Here is a 17,542-nt window from a genome sequence, read left to right on the forward strand (position 1 = left end):
ACTAGAGTGAGAGAATCCACGGCCGTCTCGCTCATCTTTGTGGACCCAGTTGCTGACTATCAAGTGGGGCCATTCTCTCCCTTTGGTTAGGCTTTCCTTCCCCAGCAGATTCTCCATTTGGTCTCTCTTGGACTTCTTTGCCTGGTAGCTGGGTTCCTTCTTGGCATATGTGGAAAGCCTCATAAGACCTCGATTTGGAAGTTCCATATTGGCAGAGGAGAAAAACAAGAGCTGGAGGTAAAGGAACTTGCCCACCTTCTGAAGGAAAGTAGACTGTGAAGAGGGCACTGAGTCTGTGTGCTTGCCTGTGCCATCTTGCACTCTCTCTTATTCAGGATGATGTGTAGTTTTACATGAAGTTTAGATCTCAGGAGTAAATATATAGTGTAGTGTGCACTGATAGAGATTACATACAGGAACTTTGATGGAATTTAGCAGGGTGCTGGAATATATCTTTAAAGTGGTTTTACTGTACCAGAGGACATGATTTTTTTTGCGACTCTGATAAAGAAATATTTTGAATGATTTCTTCTTTTGAAAGACGGCGTGCTCATTACCATTGCCTTGTCACTCTTGCTAATTTTTGTTAGTGTTTCCTTCTAGTCGTTTCTCAAGTATTTCTTTTTGGCTAAATTATTTGTTTATCTATATAAAGCTAAGGGGGTTTGTTTTTCGGTGTGGATTTTTTAGCAGCTCTTCCTAATATGGGAAGGAATTTAATAGTGAATTTTTAAAGTAAAGGCCTAGTGCCCATAGGCACATTTTAATGTGTGAATTCTTTATTAAGTATGTCTTATAAATGTTGATGAGGCAGTGTGTTAAAATAGTCATTTATTTTTAACTAACCTAATTTTTGTTAGAAAAGGATTGCATCATTAAAAAAATTAAAATAAAAAAGCTTAAAATGAAAATAACAAAGTCTCCCTCCTCTTCCCAGTTTTCTCCTCTTCTCCCTAGGCCCTAACTCATTTCCCAGAAATCACCTCTGTTAATAGTTTTTAGTTTAGTTTTATATCATATTTCTTCAAGTTTTATCAAGTTTATACAGAATCTATTGATATTCCACTCTGAGGGACTAAGAATTTATCATGATTTAACTCCCCTTCCACCTCTGGATTATATTGTTTATATTTTTATTTTCTAGTCATTGCCTTATTTACTCTAAATAGCATATATAAATGTTTAATTCTTGATTTATCAAATTTACTATGGATTCAGTATCCACAATGAAAGGCAAGAACACTACCCTTCTACTCCTCTTCTCTCTAGTTACCTCCCTATTGTTCTCAGTTATGTTAATATTGTCTGAAAAATACTGTGTGATCTTAATTCATGTTTCCCCTTTTCCATTTTTCCATTCAAGCAGTAACATGCTGTGAATTTTATTGCCTCAGGAGAGGCACAGGGCAGGGAGGAGGGCAGAGTTAGCCAGTCAAATGTTTGCCTGTTTTACTTGTCCACACACCTGAGCTCAGCGAGGAGCACACGACGTTCAGGAGGACGCAGGGGCCCTGGAGGAGCAGGGGCAGGAGAGGCTCCCCCGTCTGAGGTCCGCGAGGGCCGGAGCGGTGCTGAGAAGCTACGTGGGAAACAAACACTGCTCCATGGTGGAGCCCTAGGAGGGGCAAACCTCAGAAAAGGTAGTGGTGTCAGCTATTTGGGGAAAGCAGGACCCTAGCACAGGGTTCCAACCTCAGCTGAGACTCCCATGCCGCGCGTGGAGCCCCAAAGGAGCAGAGATCTGCTGCGCTGCAAAGAGTCATTCATGGAGGCTCCCGGTTACCCGGGTGTGCAGATCACTGAAGCCTGGGGGGCGCCCTTCTCTCTGAATATTTGGCAACTGCATACCTTGGTGGGACCCCAGGAGGGCAGAGAAAGCCCAGGAATGTCTGTGGTTACATTTCCCATCAAGCAGGTCTTATGAGAGAGGTAGAGGGAGAAAGAGAATATTTCCCAGAGGTGGAAATTAAACTGAAATGTAGAAAATAAAGTGATATTTCTTATACACTTGAATTTGTTGGCTGAGATACCCTGCCACGTAATCTTTAAATTGCCAAGATTTATGAGATTTACTTGCTGTTCTGTAATATAATTATTAAATCTTCTGTGCTTTTGACATTGTTTGACACCCAAAAGTGAAAACCAATACACGGCATGTACAATATTAAGATTACATAAGTATTGTTCACCGCAAACCAAACATTGCGATTGAACTAATTTAGAAGGAAACTGAAGGCTACGACATTAAAAGTTTGCTGCTTAAATTTTTCTTTTATTTTTTCTGGTTGTACTTAGTTGCCACCATTATGTACAATCTGATGTCTTGGTTTCCCATTTTTGGCCTGAAGAACTTCAAGTAATTGTTTTCTCGTGGGGACACTGAATGGTAACTTTTTAATTTCCAGATGTCTTCATTTTATCCTGATGCTTAATTAACAATAAGGCTAAATTCAAAAAGTCTTTCCCTAGACCTTTGAAGACATTACTGCACTTTCTTCTATTTTCTTACTTTTGTCTACTTGCTCTAAAATAGATCGAGAGAGGTGAACTGAAGGCTCCATCTCTAGTGGGTTTCTATTTCTCCTTGCATCTCCTACAGTTGTTGCTTGATCGATATTGATGCTATGTTATTTGGTGCAGAGATTTTATACCTTCATTGCAAATTCCCCCTTTAATATTATAAAGTATCTTGTTTTAATGCTTTTTTGGGTCTAAATTCTGACATTACTACAAGTCTGGCTTTGGTTTTTCTCTCAGGCCCAAATACTCTCACGAGGAAGCATCTTGAGGGAACTCCACTGATGGTTGCTCCACAGCCAGCTCCTCCCTTTGAATCCGCTGATGCTGAGCCTAGAGCTTATCTGAGGCTTCCTAGAAAGAACCTGGCTTGGCTTTGGTGTCCTGAGATGCAATTTCTTCTCTTTTGATTTTTACAGGAAATTTCAACCCATTTGCTTTCTATTTTCCAGGTAGTCCTCAAAATTTCTGGCACACTGACGAGACTGTAATCGTTTTCTACAGATATAGTTCTGTGATTTTGAAAAGTGTCTGTGTTGGAATTTCAGTGGGAGATGAGAGAGTGGGGATTAATCATGTGTCACAGCGTACATCTTGACCTGGAATCTTTCCTGCAAGAGATTCTCAATTGTAAGCTCCACATTTATAGAAATAAAACATTGTTCAGTGCCCATCCACTTTCTTCTTCCCTCTCTTCCTCTTCAACATGTATTGCATGTGCACACAAAATCATTTCATTTAACACGTGAATACTTTTCCTTAAGATTCACTAAAACTCTCAGTGCTTGAGTTCTCTTTTCTTCCCATGCTGAAAATGTAAAATACTGGAGAGATCTGTCTGAACAACGTATCTCTAGTGAGCATTCAGAAATTTCACATGGTTTCCTTTGCTGTGCAGAAGCTTTTTAGTCTGATGTAGTCCCACTTGTTCATTTTTTCTTTAGTTTCCCTTGCCCGGACAGACGTGTGACTTGAAAATATGCTGCTAGGACCGACGTCAAAGATCGTACTGCCTATGTTTTCTTCCAGGAGTTTCATGGTTTCAGGTCTTACATTCAAGCCTTTAATCCATTTTGAGTTGATTTTTGCGCATGGTGTAAGGGAATGATCTTTCATTCTTTTGCATGTGGCTGTCCAGTTTTCCCAACACCATTTATTGAAGAGACTCTCTTTTCTCCATGGTATGCTCTTGGCTCCCTTGTCGAATATTAGCTGTCCATAAATGTGTGGGCTTATTTCTGGGCTCTCGATTCTGTTCCCTTGATGTGTGTGTCTGTTTTTGTGCCAGTACCATGCTGTTTTGGTTACTGTAGCTTTGTAGTATATTTTGAAATCAGGAAGTGTGATACCTCCAGCTTTGTTCTTTTTTCTCAGGTGTTCTTTGGCTATTCAGGGTCTTTTGTTGTTCCATGTAAATTTTAGGATTCTTTGTTCTATTTCTTTGAAAAATTTTGTTGGAACTTTGATAGGGATTGCATTGAATCTACAGATTGCTTTAAGGAGTATGGACATTTTAATGATGTTGATTCTTCAAGTCCAAGAGCATGGAATATCTTTCCATTTCTATGTGTCTTCTTTGGGTTCTTTCATCAATGTTTTATAGTTTTCGGTGTACAGATCTTTCACCTCTTTGGTTAAGTTTATTCCTAGGTATTTTATTCTTTTGATTGCAATTGTAAGTGGGATTGCATTCTTAATTTCTCTTTCTTCTGCTTCATTGTTAGTATGTACAAACGCAACTAATTTTTGTACATTGATTTTGTTTCCTGCGACTTGACTGTATTCCTTTATTGAGAAGATATTTGCAAACCATATACCAGATAAGGGGCTGGTATCCAAAATATACAAAGAACTCATACAGCTCAACAAGAAAACCAACAATCCAATTAAAAAATGGGCAAAAGATCTGAACAGAGATTTCTCTAAAGAAGATACACAGATGGCAAACAGGCATATGAAAATGTTCTCAACATCATTAGTTATCAGGGACATGCAAATCAAAATTACAATGAGGTATCACCTCCCTCTGGTCAGAATGGCTATAATTAACAAGACAGGAAACAACAAATGTTGGAGAGTATGTGGAGAGAAGGGAACCCTTGTACACTGCTGGTGGGAGTGCAAACTGGTGCAGCCACTATGGAAAGCAGTATGGAGTATCCTCAGAAAATTAAGAATAGATCTACCATATGATCCAGCTATTCTGCTGCAGGGTATTTATCCAAAGAACTTGAAAATACAAAAGCATAAAGATGCATGCACCCCTATGTTCATTGCAGCATTATACACAATAGCCAAGACTTGGGAGCAAACTAGGTGCCCATCAAGGGATGAATGGATAAACAAGATGTGGTATTTATACACAATGGAATACTACTCAGCCATAAGAAATGATGAAACATGGCCATTTCTGACAACATGGATGGTCCTTGAGGGTATTCTGCTGAGTGAAATTAGTCAGAGCGAGAAAGTCAAATACCGTATGACCTCACTCATAAGTAGAAGATAAAAGCAATGACAAACAAACACATAGCAATGGAGATTGGATTGGTGGTTGCCATAGGGAAAGGAGGGGAGGGCAAAAGGGGTGATTAGGCTGACATGTGAGGGGATGGACTATAATTAATTTTGGGGTGGTGAACAGGATGTAATCTACACAGAATTCGAAATATATTATGATGTACATCCAAAAGCTATATAATGTTATAATCCAATGTTACTGCAATTAAAATATAAATAAATAAATAAATTTCAGAGTGTATATATATATATATATATATATTTTTTTTTAGGCAGATTAGCCCTGAGCCAATCCCCCTCTTTTTGCTGAGGAAGACTGGCCCTAAGCTAACATTCATGCCCATCTTCCTCTACTTTATATGTGGGATGCCTGCCACAGCATGGCTTGCCAAGTGGTGCCTTGTCTGGACCCGGGATCCGAACAGGTGAACCCTGGGCCGCTGAAGTGGAGGGTGCAAACTTAACCACTGTGCCACTGGGTATATTTTCAGAGACATTGCTGTTATGTAGCCATTAGAGAGTGGCATAATTCTGAGGGGAATCACAGCAATTTGTGGTCAGAATACAGAGCAGTATACAGAATACATTATAGTAATAAAAAATATATCAATAAGTTCAAAGTTTTGAATAAATTGCTTGCATGTAACTTTATTCTTATACTTTCTACACATCACCAGGTTCAAGGCATTTTACAGCTAGTGGGTGATAATATTTGCAATAAGTCAGTTTTGTCTTTATATGATAAATACACAAGCAGAGAGTTATATGTTCAATTTAACTATAAAGACATGTGATGTTACTATCTGCCTGATCTTAAATCCTCCTTTTGGAAGATAAATATTTTTTTATTTAATAGAAACATTAGTTCATCTACTTTGTTAGCCCCATCAGCATCTGTATTATCACTTTTCCTTTTGGAAATCGAATGGCTTGAGCCCTTCTCTAAAGGAACCACTTAGCATTGTGCAGACTCACCATGTGGTGCACCTGAAAGCCCAAAACCCATCATCATACAGACTTGTATTGGGCATGTCCAAAAATTTAGACAGACAGCTATCTTGTAGGTAGCAACAGGAAATAAAAGAGCTGCAAGACAGTCATAGTAAAAGGATGCTGGAAACGTTCTAGATCTTGATCTGGGTGATGGTTACACAGGTATATACATATGTAAAAATTCATCAAGATATATATTTAAGATTTGTGCATTTTACTATATGTCTGTTATTCCACAATAAAAAACAATTTGTGAATATAAATGAGAACCAATTTATATAAGCCTCTAAACTTTGCCCAATTATTGAATATAGCAACAGAAATTTTCAGAGGAGTACTAAGTATTAGAAATTTCCCTAAACGGTATGAAACTATTTTATGGTAGTTATTTTAGTTTCCTGCAATAAATTTAAAACATTCTAAAATTTTCAACTTAAGTTAAAACTGTACCATCAACCGCACAACAGTACAATGGATGGATAATCATGGGTATGATCACATTTTGGAACACTGTGCAGCAATGACAAGTAAGGAAGCACAGCGGCACTCATAAACATGGATAAACCTCACAAGTGCAAGGTTGGGTGAAAGAAACAAGTCACAAAGAAGCTATCAAAGGTAGTCAAAAGGAGCTATATCGTTATGCATGCTTACACAGGTGGCAAACCTAAAGAGATGCCAGAGAATGATGAAAAAAGCCAGTCGTTACCCCTCAAGGGAGGGAGGAGGATGCTGATATAGGAAAGAACCACAGATGGCGCTAAGGTACTGGCATCGTTCTGCTATGTTTCTTCACCTGGGGGGTGGTTACACACGGGTTTACTTTAGGATTGCTCTTTAAGTATAAAAGAGCCATACTAACAAGTAAAAATCCAATAATCAGCTATTTCATGGTCCAGAAAGCCCAGGGGTTTACCCTTTGGGAAACTGAAAGTAGTTGCAGGTAGCCGGCATTATGTGTAGAGTTGCCAGATTTAGCAAATAAAAATAAGAAATTACAGCAAATAAAAACACTGGATGCTCAGTTACATGTGAACTCTGATAAACAATGAATAATCTTTTAGATAAGCATACCCCATGTAATATCTGGTCCCATGCAATATCTGGGACATACACGTACTGAAAAATAATGCGCTGTTTATCTGAAATTCACACATTACTGAGCATCCTGTATTTTATCTGGCAACCGTAAATATGTGGCAAGCTGCACAGGCAGAAGCAGTTCTCGGTGGCCCGGTGAGGGGAGTACCCAAAGGAGGGCCAAGGAAAGGGAAGAGAAAGAAGAAGAAAAGTCTTAAATTAGCCTGACCCTAAGCTATTTGAACAATAGAGTAAGTGAATTAGCTGAGTTCAACCATTATTGCAATAGTTCAGGAGTAATGAATTCACACAATGTATCAAATAATTTCTATCAACAAAAAGCAGTATCAGCAAATGTTTAAAAGAGCCATCAGTGTTTCTCCTAAAAATTGTGTCTCTCTCACTACATCAGCCTCTCTTCTGATCACTTGGGATGAAAATATTGTGAAAGATAGCCTTGAGGATGCTCATTCTGTGACTAAGTTTTCTTAATCTGTAGACAGTGATTAGGAGTCAGGTTGCAATGTAGGTTGTTTCATCTTGTTTTTATTCTACAAATATTATCTGACCACCTATCATGTTCCAGGAACCCGTCTTAGACCCAAAGGACAGATAATGAGTGACACAAACATAGTCCCTTCCTGTGGAGCTCAGAGTCTAGGCCCTAGTGGACTATAAAATAGATAGATAGATAGATAGATAGATAGAAAGATAGATAGATAGATAGATAGACAGACAGATAATTACATGCCCTTGGGAAAACATTATCTAGCAATAGTGGATATTTGCTCTTTGCTGCCCAGCATCCCTCTTTCTTTTGGGAAACCATCCAGACTCCATTTTATGTTAATTTGTTTGCCTGGAATTGATCCACAAGCCCGTTGCCACGATTGATGATGTTTGATTCAAAGATTGGTATACAATCCAATTAGAACTGATGAACCCTTGAGAGCCAGTAAGTAGAGGCTTCTGGAAAAGGGAAGCATTCCCCCCTGCCTTTGGTAATGGATAGGGGAGCTATCCAGATGATCAGGGCCATCAGGTACACACCCCTAGAGGACACCATTCACATACGCAAAAGATGAAGTCATGACCCAGGAAAAGCATCCTGGTGACATTGCAGAGCCGTGATTCAAGATGAACTGAAACTCCCCCCAGATTTTTCAGTTACATTAAGCCAACAAATCCACCCACTTCTTAGAGCAGGTTGAGTTTCCGTTTTCCGTCATTTGCAGCATAGAGTCCTAACTGATGCAATAAAAGTCTAAGAGGAAAGAAAAGGTTTCTTGCCTGTTCCCAACCTCCAGTTTCATGCCCCGGAGGTAATCACTGTGATGCTGCGTTCAGACATTTGGGTGCACACGTATGTATAACGCATGCCTTTCATGCAAATCGAATTGTATTGTATACATGGTTCCACCACTTGCTCATTCTAAACTTATGTTGTATTGTGGAGATCTTCATTTGTTGATACAGACTATTCGGCAATTGGATGTATCATCATCAATTTGATCTGTCTTCCACTGGTGAAAATTTATTTTCTCTTCAATTTTTTACTATGATAAACAATACCTTTATACATATATCTGTGTGCATTCATGCAATTATATCCAAAGGGAAAAAACCCTAGAAATGGAATTGGTCTTTCAAAGGGAATGTAAAAAATGTTGCCTTCCAGAATGATTATACCAATACAGTCTTCTCAAAAACACATGAGAATGTTTCTTCTCCACCATTAGTAACACTGTGTTTTGCCAAATATAAGAAATTTTGCCAATATGATAGTGAAAAGCAGTATTGTTTTCTCAATTTGCATTTGTTTGATGAGTGTATACACACACATAGACACACATGGAGAGAGATTCATATATATTTAGGCTATATATTTTATAAATTCATTAGCTATTTTTCTATAAATTCCCCATTCATATCCTCCACAGATTTTTCTCTTGGGTCATTTATCTTGTCCTTATTGATTTGTCTTTACATATCAGGAAAATAGACCCTTTTCTCATACATGTTCCTTTTTTTTTTAAGTATGCTTTTCCTTTTTTTTTGGTGAGCAAGAGTGGCCCTAAGCTAACACCTGTTACCAATTTTCCTGTATTTTTTTTCTCCCCAAAGCCCCAGTACGTAATTGTATATCCTAGTTCCAAGTCATTCTAGTTCTTCTATGTGGGATGCTACCGCAGCATGGCCTGGTGGGCAGTGTGTAGGTCCACACCCAGGATCCGAACCAGCAAACCCCAGGCTGCCAAAGATGAGCACATGAACTTAACCTCTCGGCCACAGGGCCCACACCCATACATGTTCTGAATATATTTTTCCAAGTTTGTTGTTCACCCTTCAGCATTGCTTTGTTTCTTTATCATTTTTTTAAGTATAACATTTCAAGTGTACAGAAAGCAGGAGAGAATTATATAATAGCACCTATATGTCCACCATCCAGTTTTAAAATGTTACCGTGATTTTGCAATATTTGCTTCACCTTTGTTTTTTAAAGAATAAAATGTTACAGGTACAGCTGAAGCTTCTCTTCCACTCTCACTGATGCCGTTCTTCTCCACGTCTCCCCACAGGTGACCACCACCTCGAAGGTGACGTGCATCATTTGTGGAGACCCTTTGTACACCTGAAAACCCCCTCACATGCACCAAAGGTTTAAATATTTTCCTGTGTCTTTTAGAAGAAAAAAAGACAGCAATAATGAATTGTCTGTGGACAGTTGTTCTCAAGTAAGCCTTCCCGGGATCTGCAAGCATCTTTCCAAGAGAGACCAGGTTCACATCGTTGCAACAGTGAGGCTCGCAAAGTTCCCGTGAGAAGCTGTTCACAAACTGTGCCACCTTCTGACTGATGTTGCTAATAAAGAACAGAGAAGAATCTGCCCGTCAAACTTGCCTCAAAGGAGGTCGTTGAGTTGCGATTGGATATATTATATATTATACAATAATTTATTTTGACCCTAGGAGAGGTTCATTTGAAAAAGGCCATAATACCTCTTTCTGCCCACTTTGGAGCAGATTTTAGCTGGGGTCAAAGCTCTAACGTCTGCCTCTATGAAAGGTTGCAGGCAGGGGGCCTGGGGCGTTCCTATCTGCTCGGGCACATGAAAAATGAAGACATTTCCTGAGGAGGCTGATGGAACCAATGTGCTCATGTCTGAACGTTTTTGCAGAAAGAATTAAAGGACGGTAAAAGAAACTTCTGAATACTCTCTAGTCTTTGGATATTCTGAAACTTCTACCTCATTGCTTATTTTTAAAAGAACCCAAATTGGGCTTGGCCTAAACAAGGGAGTCACCTGTGATTTTGACAACACCTTAAACAATACACTCCCATGGTTTTATACTTTTTCACAGATCTGTTTCTTTAAAAAATGTATATATATAATTTTTTAAAATTATAAAGTTTCTATAAATTGCACCAGACTGTGCATATCATTCTGCAATTCAGCATGGTTATTCACTATGACTTCAAAATTTATCCATGTGGATGCATATAGATTGAGATTATTCCTTTTAACTACCGAATAGTAGTCCCTTTTATGAATATATTTTTCTATTTTAAAATTAATAAACATTTAGATTATTCCTTTTTCCTTTAGTAAAAACAATGCTGCATTGACATATCTCCTTGTGCACGTGTCCAAGGATTTCCCTAGTGTGTCTGTCTACAAGGGAGGCTGTTGGTTTGTGAGTCCTGCACCCTCCTTACTGGCTATTGTAAAGTGTTCTTCAGCGTGGTTGTCTCCTAGAGTTCATACTTTTCCCTAGTAGTAAGTGAGGATTCCTCTTACCCACATCCTTTCTGTCTCTTGTGTGTATCCTCTGTGTTTGGGAGTTGTATGATTTTGATAGTAGTATAATTTATCAAACTATTGCCTTATGGCTCCTGGCCCGTGTGTGTGTGTGTGTGTGTGTGTGTGTGTGTGTGTGTGTGTGGTGTAGGGTGGTGTGCGTGTGTTTTGTCATGTTTAGAGGTTTTTGGTCACGTTTAGTTTTGGCAGTAAATGGTTACTGCAGCTTAACTTGCAAATATAGTTTTCAGGTTGTTCATTTTGTTTCACAACGATGACATTAAAAGAGAATAGTACTAATAGTCCAGAAATCTGGTAATCCTGCAGCAGGATTCTATCCAGACTGTGCAACACTTTGCCTGCCAGATATTAAGGGAGGCTAACGGTGAGGTTAAATTAAATTCAGAAACCTTCAATTGGGAAACCATGCTAAACACTGTATGTAGTAGCCAGACGTCTTCGTTGAAAGGCTTCTGCTCACTGCCCAGAGCCGGGTTGTCTAATGCAGCATTGATAACTGTATCAGGTCGAGGGCGAAGATTGATCTGGAGGGTTCAGTACTGATGCTCCTTTCTCCCTATCTTCCTTGTCCTACATCTTTTGAATAATGTTCACTTTCTCCTCATTATCAGGTCAAAGTTTCAGGAAAGTCCTAGATGTAACAAAGTTCAGGCTAAAAATTTTTGAAATGTTAAGCTTATGCAAGACATTAAACTTTGTCACGCCATCCCAGCCAAAAATAAACTAAAACTCCAAACCTGTTGCATAACCAGACGTGACATCTGCAGAGCCGGCCTGTAGAAATAAGCAATAAACTACACAGTGAACAAGGAACATAGCAGGTGTGGTCAATCAGGAAGAGCTTTTTGACACAAAATGATGATATTTTTACTTCTGGAACAATCAGAGGTATGTTCTTATTTTATGTGTTCAATCTTTTTTGTAAAACATATTATTTAATAACAGTATAAGATCTAATAATGGTTTATTGCACTATCTGTGGGGGTGAGGGTAGGGCTTACTTTCTTTCACCATCTAAATGTCCCTAAAAGAATCTTTACCTCAACACGTGCATTCCTCCAAATTATGTGTGAAATTTCCTTTGAAGAGAACTCAAATACTTCAGAAAAGTTTGGATCCTACATAAGCAAAGTCATTTTGATTTTCAATTTTCATGATCTTTAGAAGGTGGTAATGTCTTTAAACCCTTTTGGCTAGAGGTGGATTTTTTAATAAGAACGTGAAGAAAACAAGTCTTGACTCAAAGCACGTGGAAAGACATCCGTAGTTTTCAAAGCCTTCTTAGACCATTAGGGTAAAGTCTTCGTAATCCTATTCTCTCCTCAGCAAACTCTAAGGCACTCATGGTTACAATTTGTGTGGCACATCTCATTTCTGTATGACATTTTGGTTACTTAATTATTGGAACTCACCATTCCATAAATCTGCGCTTGCCATTTGCCTTCTGACTCCAATTCCTGCCTCGTGCCTTCCTGCAACTCCAGCTCTCAGGTGAGATGGGTCAGCTCAGACCTGAGGAGGGAGTGACGGCTGCTTGAGATGATGGAGATGTTGGATTCAGAGCAGCTGCTTGGGAAGCAGGCAGTTGTTCTGAGCAAGAAGGCTCAGTGCTTCAAGGCCGTTACTCTCAGCCCAGGAATAAAATTCTACGGGACACAGTTTAATTGCTTCAAGATTCAATTCATAACCCTTTTTCCTGCATCCTGTCATTATTAGGCCATTATTTTTTTGTCCCTTTTATTACATTCCAACAGATCCAGGCAAATATTTGCAAATATTTTTAGAGATGAAGCTACATGTGACTCTTCACTCAAGTGCTGAGTGACTACTATCATAGGCTACAACCAGTAAGCAGTGAAGCCTAGACAAAGGTCCGGATACGAAGGGTAATAATTAGTATATTCATCTCTCTTGTTTGTAGTTCCCACAGATACTAAGTGGTTAATTTATTAGCTTAAGAAAGATACTTCACTGTATCATAATTGTCAAGGAGTGAAAATATTGCCTAAAAGCATTGGCCGAGCTGTGCCTCTGCTGTGAAATCTTTTATGTAGGAAACGTTAACGTGTCATCATATGCCGATAGGAACCAAGGCCTTTGAGGAAGGTATAAGAAATTAAAGACCAAAATCATTTAATTTGAGAATAGATGCATTAACAAGATCAAATACAAGTTACTTGTCTTTTGTTTCAGATACTACCCTGAGAAAATTTTCCTCAGCACATATTGACTATATTTTGAAGGAAAAGGAGCATAATATAACCTTTGAGTCCTGAGAAGAGCAATTGCAATCAATGGACTTAATGTCTTAAATGGCTTTTATTATCATCATTGGTGGTATATAGAAAAAGGTTAATAAAGCCTCTTTCACAGCTGGAACTTACAAATTAATCCTGTTCAGCAGCATTCTCTCTCTGTGCTCACTAATCAGCTCATGCAGCTGGTGGCTGACGGTCATCTCTTCCTAATTAGAGGAGCACGTGCTGCAGAGCCATCATTCTGAATGAGAGCCATGGTGTTTACTCTGTTTCCCTCACCCTTCCTGCTTCATTCACCGTTAAGCAACCCGTGACAATGACACAGGTTGTCACACAGAGTATGAGGAGATGGAATCACAACATTTGGAGGTAGATTGCTTGGATTTGAGTCTAGGCCTTCAACTAGCTGTGTGACCTCAGGCACGTTACCTAATCTCTCTGAGCCTCGGATTCTCCATCTGTAAACAGTCGTTCCAGTTGCTTCCTAAGTTCTGATGATTAAATGAGATAATACATGGAAAAGCACTACGCAAATATCTTTTTACATTTCAAACCTATTCTAAGATTGAGAGAAGACAGTTGTACCCTCATGTGCCCATCACCCAGCTTCAACAATCATCCATTCACGGTCAGTGATGTTCATCTATACTCCAACCAGTACTCTCTCTTGCCCCCAAAGGAATCTTATACAGCAAGTTCCAGATGTCATATCATCCCCATGCTTACATATTTTAGTGTGTATCTCTAAAAGGTAAAGTCTCTTTTTTAAAAGCCTAACTATAAAGCCATTATGCTACTTAAAAATTTTAACACATACCTAGTCAGTGGCCATTTCCCAGTTGTCTCATAAAATCTTTTTAGAATTATTTTGTTTGACTCAGGATTTAAATAAGGTCTACACATAGCATTTGACTGACCTGTCTCTTTAGTCTGATCTATAACTGCACTGTTCAACATGGCAGCTACTAGCCACATGTATCCATTTAAATTTAAACACAAATTAATTCAAATTAAATAAAATTAAAAATTCAGTTCCTCCATTGCAACAGCCACATTTCAAGTGCCAAATAGTCGCATGGATAGTGCAGATACGGAACATTTCCACGATTGCACAAAGTGTTATAGGACAGTGCTGATCTACAAGTCTCTCTTCCCTCTCTGTTTCATCCATTTTGATTGTCAAAAAAAACCCAAGTCATTTATGTCATGGAATTTCCCACATTCTGGAGTTTTCTGATTGAATCCCCATGGTGCCATTTAACATGTTCCTTGGCCCTCTGTATATAATTGATGGTTACAGCTAGAGGCTGAAAAGCTGTTTGTCTGTTTCATGAGCTCAAGTCCTACCATGTGACCTTAAGCAAGTAACTTGACCCCTCTAAACGTCCATTCCCTCACATATAAAACAGGAATAGTAACAGTACCTACACCATTGGGTTGTTATGAATGTTAAAGGAGATAATCTGAAGTGCTTGGCCTGGTGCATGGCTCATGGCATGGATTAAGTATACATTAGTTATTATTTGCATTATTATACTTGTTATTAGGCACTGACTCTCAAATCTTAGTCCATGCATTGGCTGTGTCAAAATCCTCCACAGACATAAACAAAAGCTTTCCAGAGATTCTAATTCAGCGGGCTGTAATGCAGTCTCATTATATTTGTTAAAATAAATCTATCAAATCTTTGTCTAGGATTTACTTTTATTAATTGATTTGCATTCAAGTGATTAGGATGATTACAATAATTATCCAGTGAACTCTTAGAATTTTACTAAGATTCCTCTCTTTGGGTATGCTTGGAAAATCTGTCCCTAAATCAATATTGCAAAGTATATACAAAATATTCACCACAGCACCTTTACAATTAAATATTCATTCCATTTTTATTATTATAGCTTAGCCTAGAGAATTAAGTAAACATGTGTTACTTCACTCCTACACACCGTTTAAACGCAGCTAACAGGCTTTCTGAATAAACCATCCCGCCCCCGGCGGTATCAGGAGTTAGGTTCCGCATATGCTGTCGCCAGGCTGCAGCCGCCTGAGGGGACTCGCCCGGGGCCCCGCCCTCAGAGCTCACACCCGCCGTGCGCTCGCGCCCCAGGGGCCGCCCCCCGACACTCCAGTGCGACTCTGCGTGCACAGGCCAGAGGCTCAGAACCAGCGCCGGGCTGCCCTGCTCGGCCTCCTGGGCGCAGCGGCGTTTGCCCGTGCACGTGCCCTCGCATCGCGCGCTCCGGGGCCGGGCTCCGGGCGGTTCTCGCCGCTGCAGTTCCACCGGGACTTCCGCGCTTCGGCGGCCTGTCTGACGAGCCGCCGCGCCCAGAGAGGTTCAGGTTGGAGCGACACTTGCCAGAGGGCAGCGGTCACGCCAGATCTTCGGCTTCCATTCCGTTTTCGCGCGCTTCTCCCTCTTTGCAAGGTGAGTGGAGCTCGTTTGTGGATGTGTTAGCACAGGATGCGGGAATCCTGTGAAGCGAGTCAATTCGGAGCCCGACGTGAACCAGGTGGGGTGGCAGCGGGAGCGCTCACAGGGTGGAGGCCCGTAGTAAGGACGCCAGTCCTCAGGGGACTCTCGGGCATGAACGGCAGAGGACGGTGTGTGTCTGTGGGGACAGACGGGCAGCGTGTGGCGGGGTGTGTGTGAGAGACGCGAGTGAGCGGTGGGATGCGCCTCCGTGCCGTGGGTGTGGCTGCGAGGCTGTGACAGGTGAGTGGCTGTGCTGGGGTGACGGGGATTTGGTTGCGTGTCCTTCACCTGTGCGGGTGTGATGGCTGTGGCTCTGTGGCGTCACTGTCTGGTGGCTCTGGGCTCCCTGGCGCTTCCTCCTCTTCTCTCCTCACAGCCACTTGGCTGCAAGAGGAAAGTAGGACATTGAGCCCTAAAGGAAGATTTCCAGCCAGGGGGCACCGAGGTTAGTTTGGGAAAGCCTGGGGAGTTCTCTACTTGGGAGCTCTGAGGGGCAGCTACTGTCTCAGAGCCTCGGGGTTCCCAGAGCTCGGACCCCAGGAACGTGCTGTAAACCTATACCCGTAGTCCAGGCTCTGTCGTCTTTTCCATCTGTTTATGTGTATGAGCAGGGCGGGTGTGGACCTGGAGAGTGTCGTGTAAGAGAGTCATTCTGTGCCCCAAGAACAGCCTGGTGCCTGGTGACTTCCTCCTCAGTCCTGCCATACCCCAAAGAAGAACCTTGGGGAGGGGAAAGAATTGTTTTCATGCAAAAATCAACATTGAGGATAGTTGTTTCTTTCTTTCATAAATTCACTGATTTTAAATTATTGATATAAGAAAAATTTAACAAAACTTTGGAATAATATCTGATTTTTAGTTGTCTTCCCAAAAAGATTTCCAAATACTGATTGAAATACAAGAAAATAAGGAATCATTTTATTTACCCACATGCCTTTTGTTGCTGCTTCAGGGCACTGAGAGTCTTACTGATGTTCTCACTTTATGAGACGCTTGATCACATCAGCTTCTTTGCGCAGGTTGTGATTCACAAATGTCTCTTTGTTTCTGCTGCATTTCGGCGGGAGGGAAATTTCCTCCTCCTCTTTTCTAGAAACTCTTGATGTATGAATTAAAAATGCATTCTCAAGCAAAAGATCTAATTTTGCCCATTATTTTTGTGAGCATTATCAGAGCAGGGCTGATAAGCACAATTTTACTCTAGGAAGGAGAATCGTTTCTTTTATAATACCCAATTAGGGGACATGCAATGTTCTTCAATAAAAATAGCTAACATATTTATATTTATATGGGATTACAACATATTACTAAGTTTTAATGTAGATCATATTTCTCCAACATATTCATGCTAAGTAAGTGATCTTCGTACTCTTGCCTTTACTGATGAAAAACCCAAGACACTAAAATGTCATGAACTCTAAGAGCAGTTACATTTAGAAAATCTGAGAACAGAATCTATGTCTTAAGTTTCAACTGGATACCATTCCCCGGTTATGAGTGTGTACTTTACACTGGGACCAGTATCATCCTGATTAATAATCCTGTACATGCCATCACACAGCAGAACCAAATTAATTAACCTGTTCCCTGTTAGATTTTTGTGTTTCTAGTTTTTGGCTGTCAAAAACTCTGTATTGAAGATACTCGTACATGCATTTCTTTATCTCAATATTTTCTTAAGAAATGTCTAGAACTAGAATTTGGGGTAAAATAATCAGATTTTTAGTAAATGCTTATCATATGCCAGACCATGCCATCTTAGTATTTGGGGTGATAAAAAGACTCAAATGACACTGTTGATACTCTTATGTTCCTTCTGGTAGGTAAAGTAAACCCTGAATAGGAATAGATGCATTGAAGGCCACTAGGGAGATTCAGATA

The 17,542-nt window shown here is 40.1% G+C and overlaps 1 protein-coding gene across 13 annotated transcripts in view; it reads left to right on the forward strand.

The window, feature by feature from the left end:
* Positions 1-17,542, forward strand: part of LOC139044374 (serine/threonine-protein phosphatase 2A regulatory subunit B'' subunit beta-like) — an 87,743-nt gene that overhangs the window by 47,029 nt on the left and 23,172 nt on the right. For 4 of the 13 annotated variants that reach the window (XR_011501316.1, XM_070503847.1, XM_070503849.1 and 1 more), the window contains one exon: positions 9,690-10,314. The exons of 6 other annotated variants lie outside the window; for them this stretch is intronic. Coding sequence is in view for 4 of the 7 variants with exons in the window: in XM_070503849.1 (XP_070359950.1) it covers positions 9,690-9,746 (57 nt within the window). In the remaining 3 variants the exon portion in view is untranslated. Of the gene's footprint in view, positions 1-5; positions 1,530-6,688; positions 6,796-9,689; positions 10,315-17,542 lie in introns of those variants that run through there. 3 more of the 13 variants (XM_070503848.1, XR_011501317.1, XM_070503850.1) reach the window with 3 other exon arrangements.

This window comes from Equus asinus, unplaced genomic scaffold, assembly GCF_041296235.1.
Source record: "Equus asinus isolate D_3611 breed Donkey unplaced genomic scaffold, EquAss-T2T_v2 contig_803, whole genome shotgun sequence".
In the NCBI taxonomy this organism is placed as follows: domain Eukaryota; kingdom Metazoa; phylum Chordata; class Mammalia; order Perissodactyla; family Equidae; genus Equus; species Equus asinus.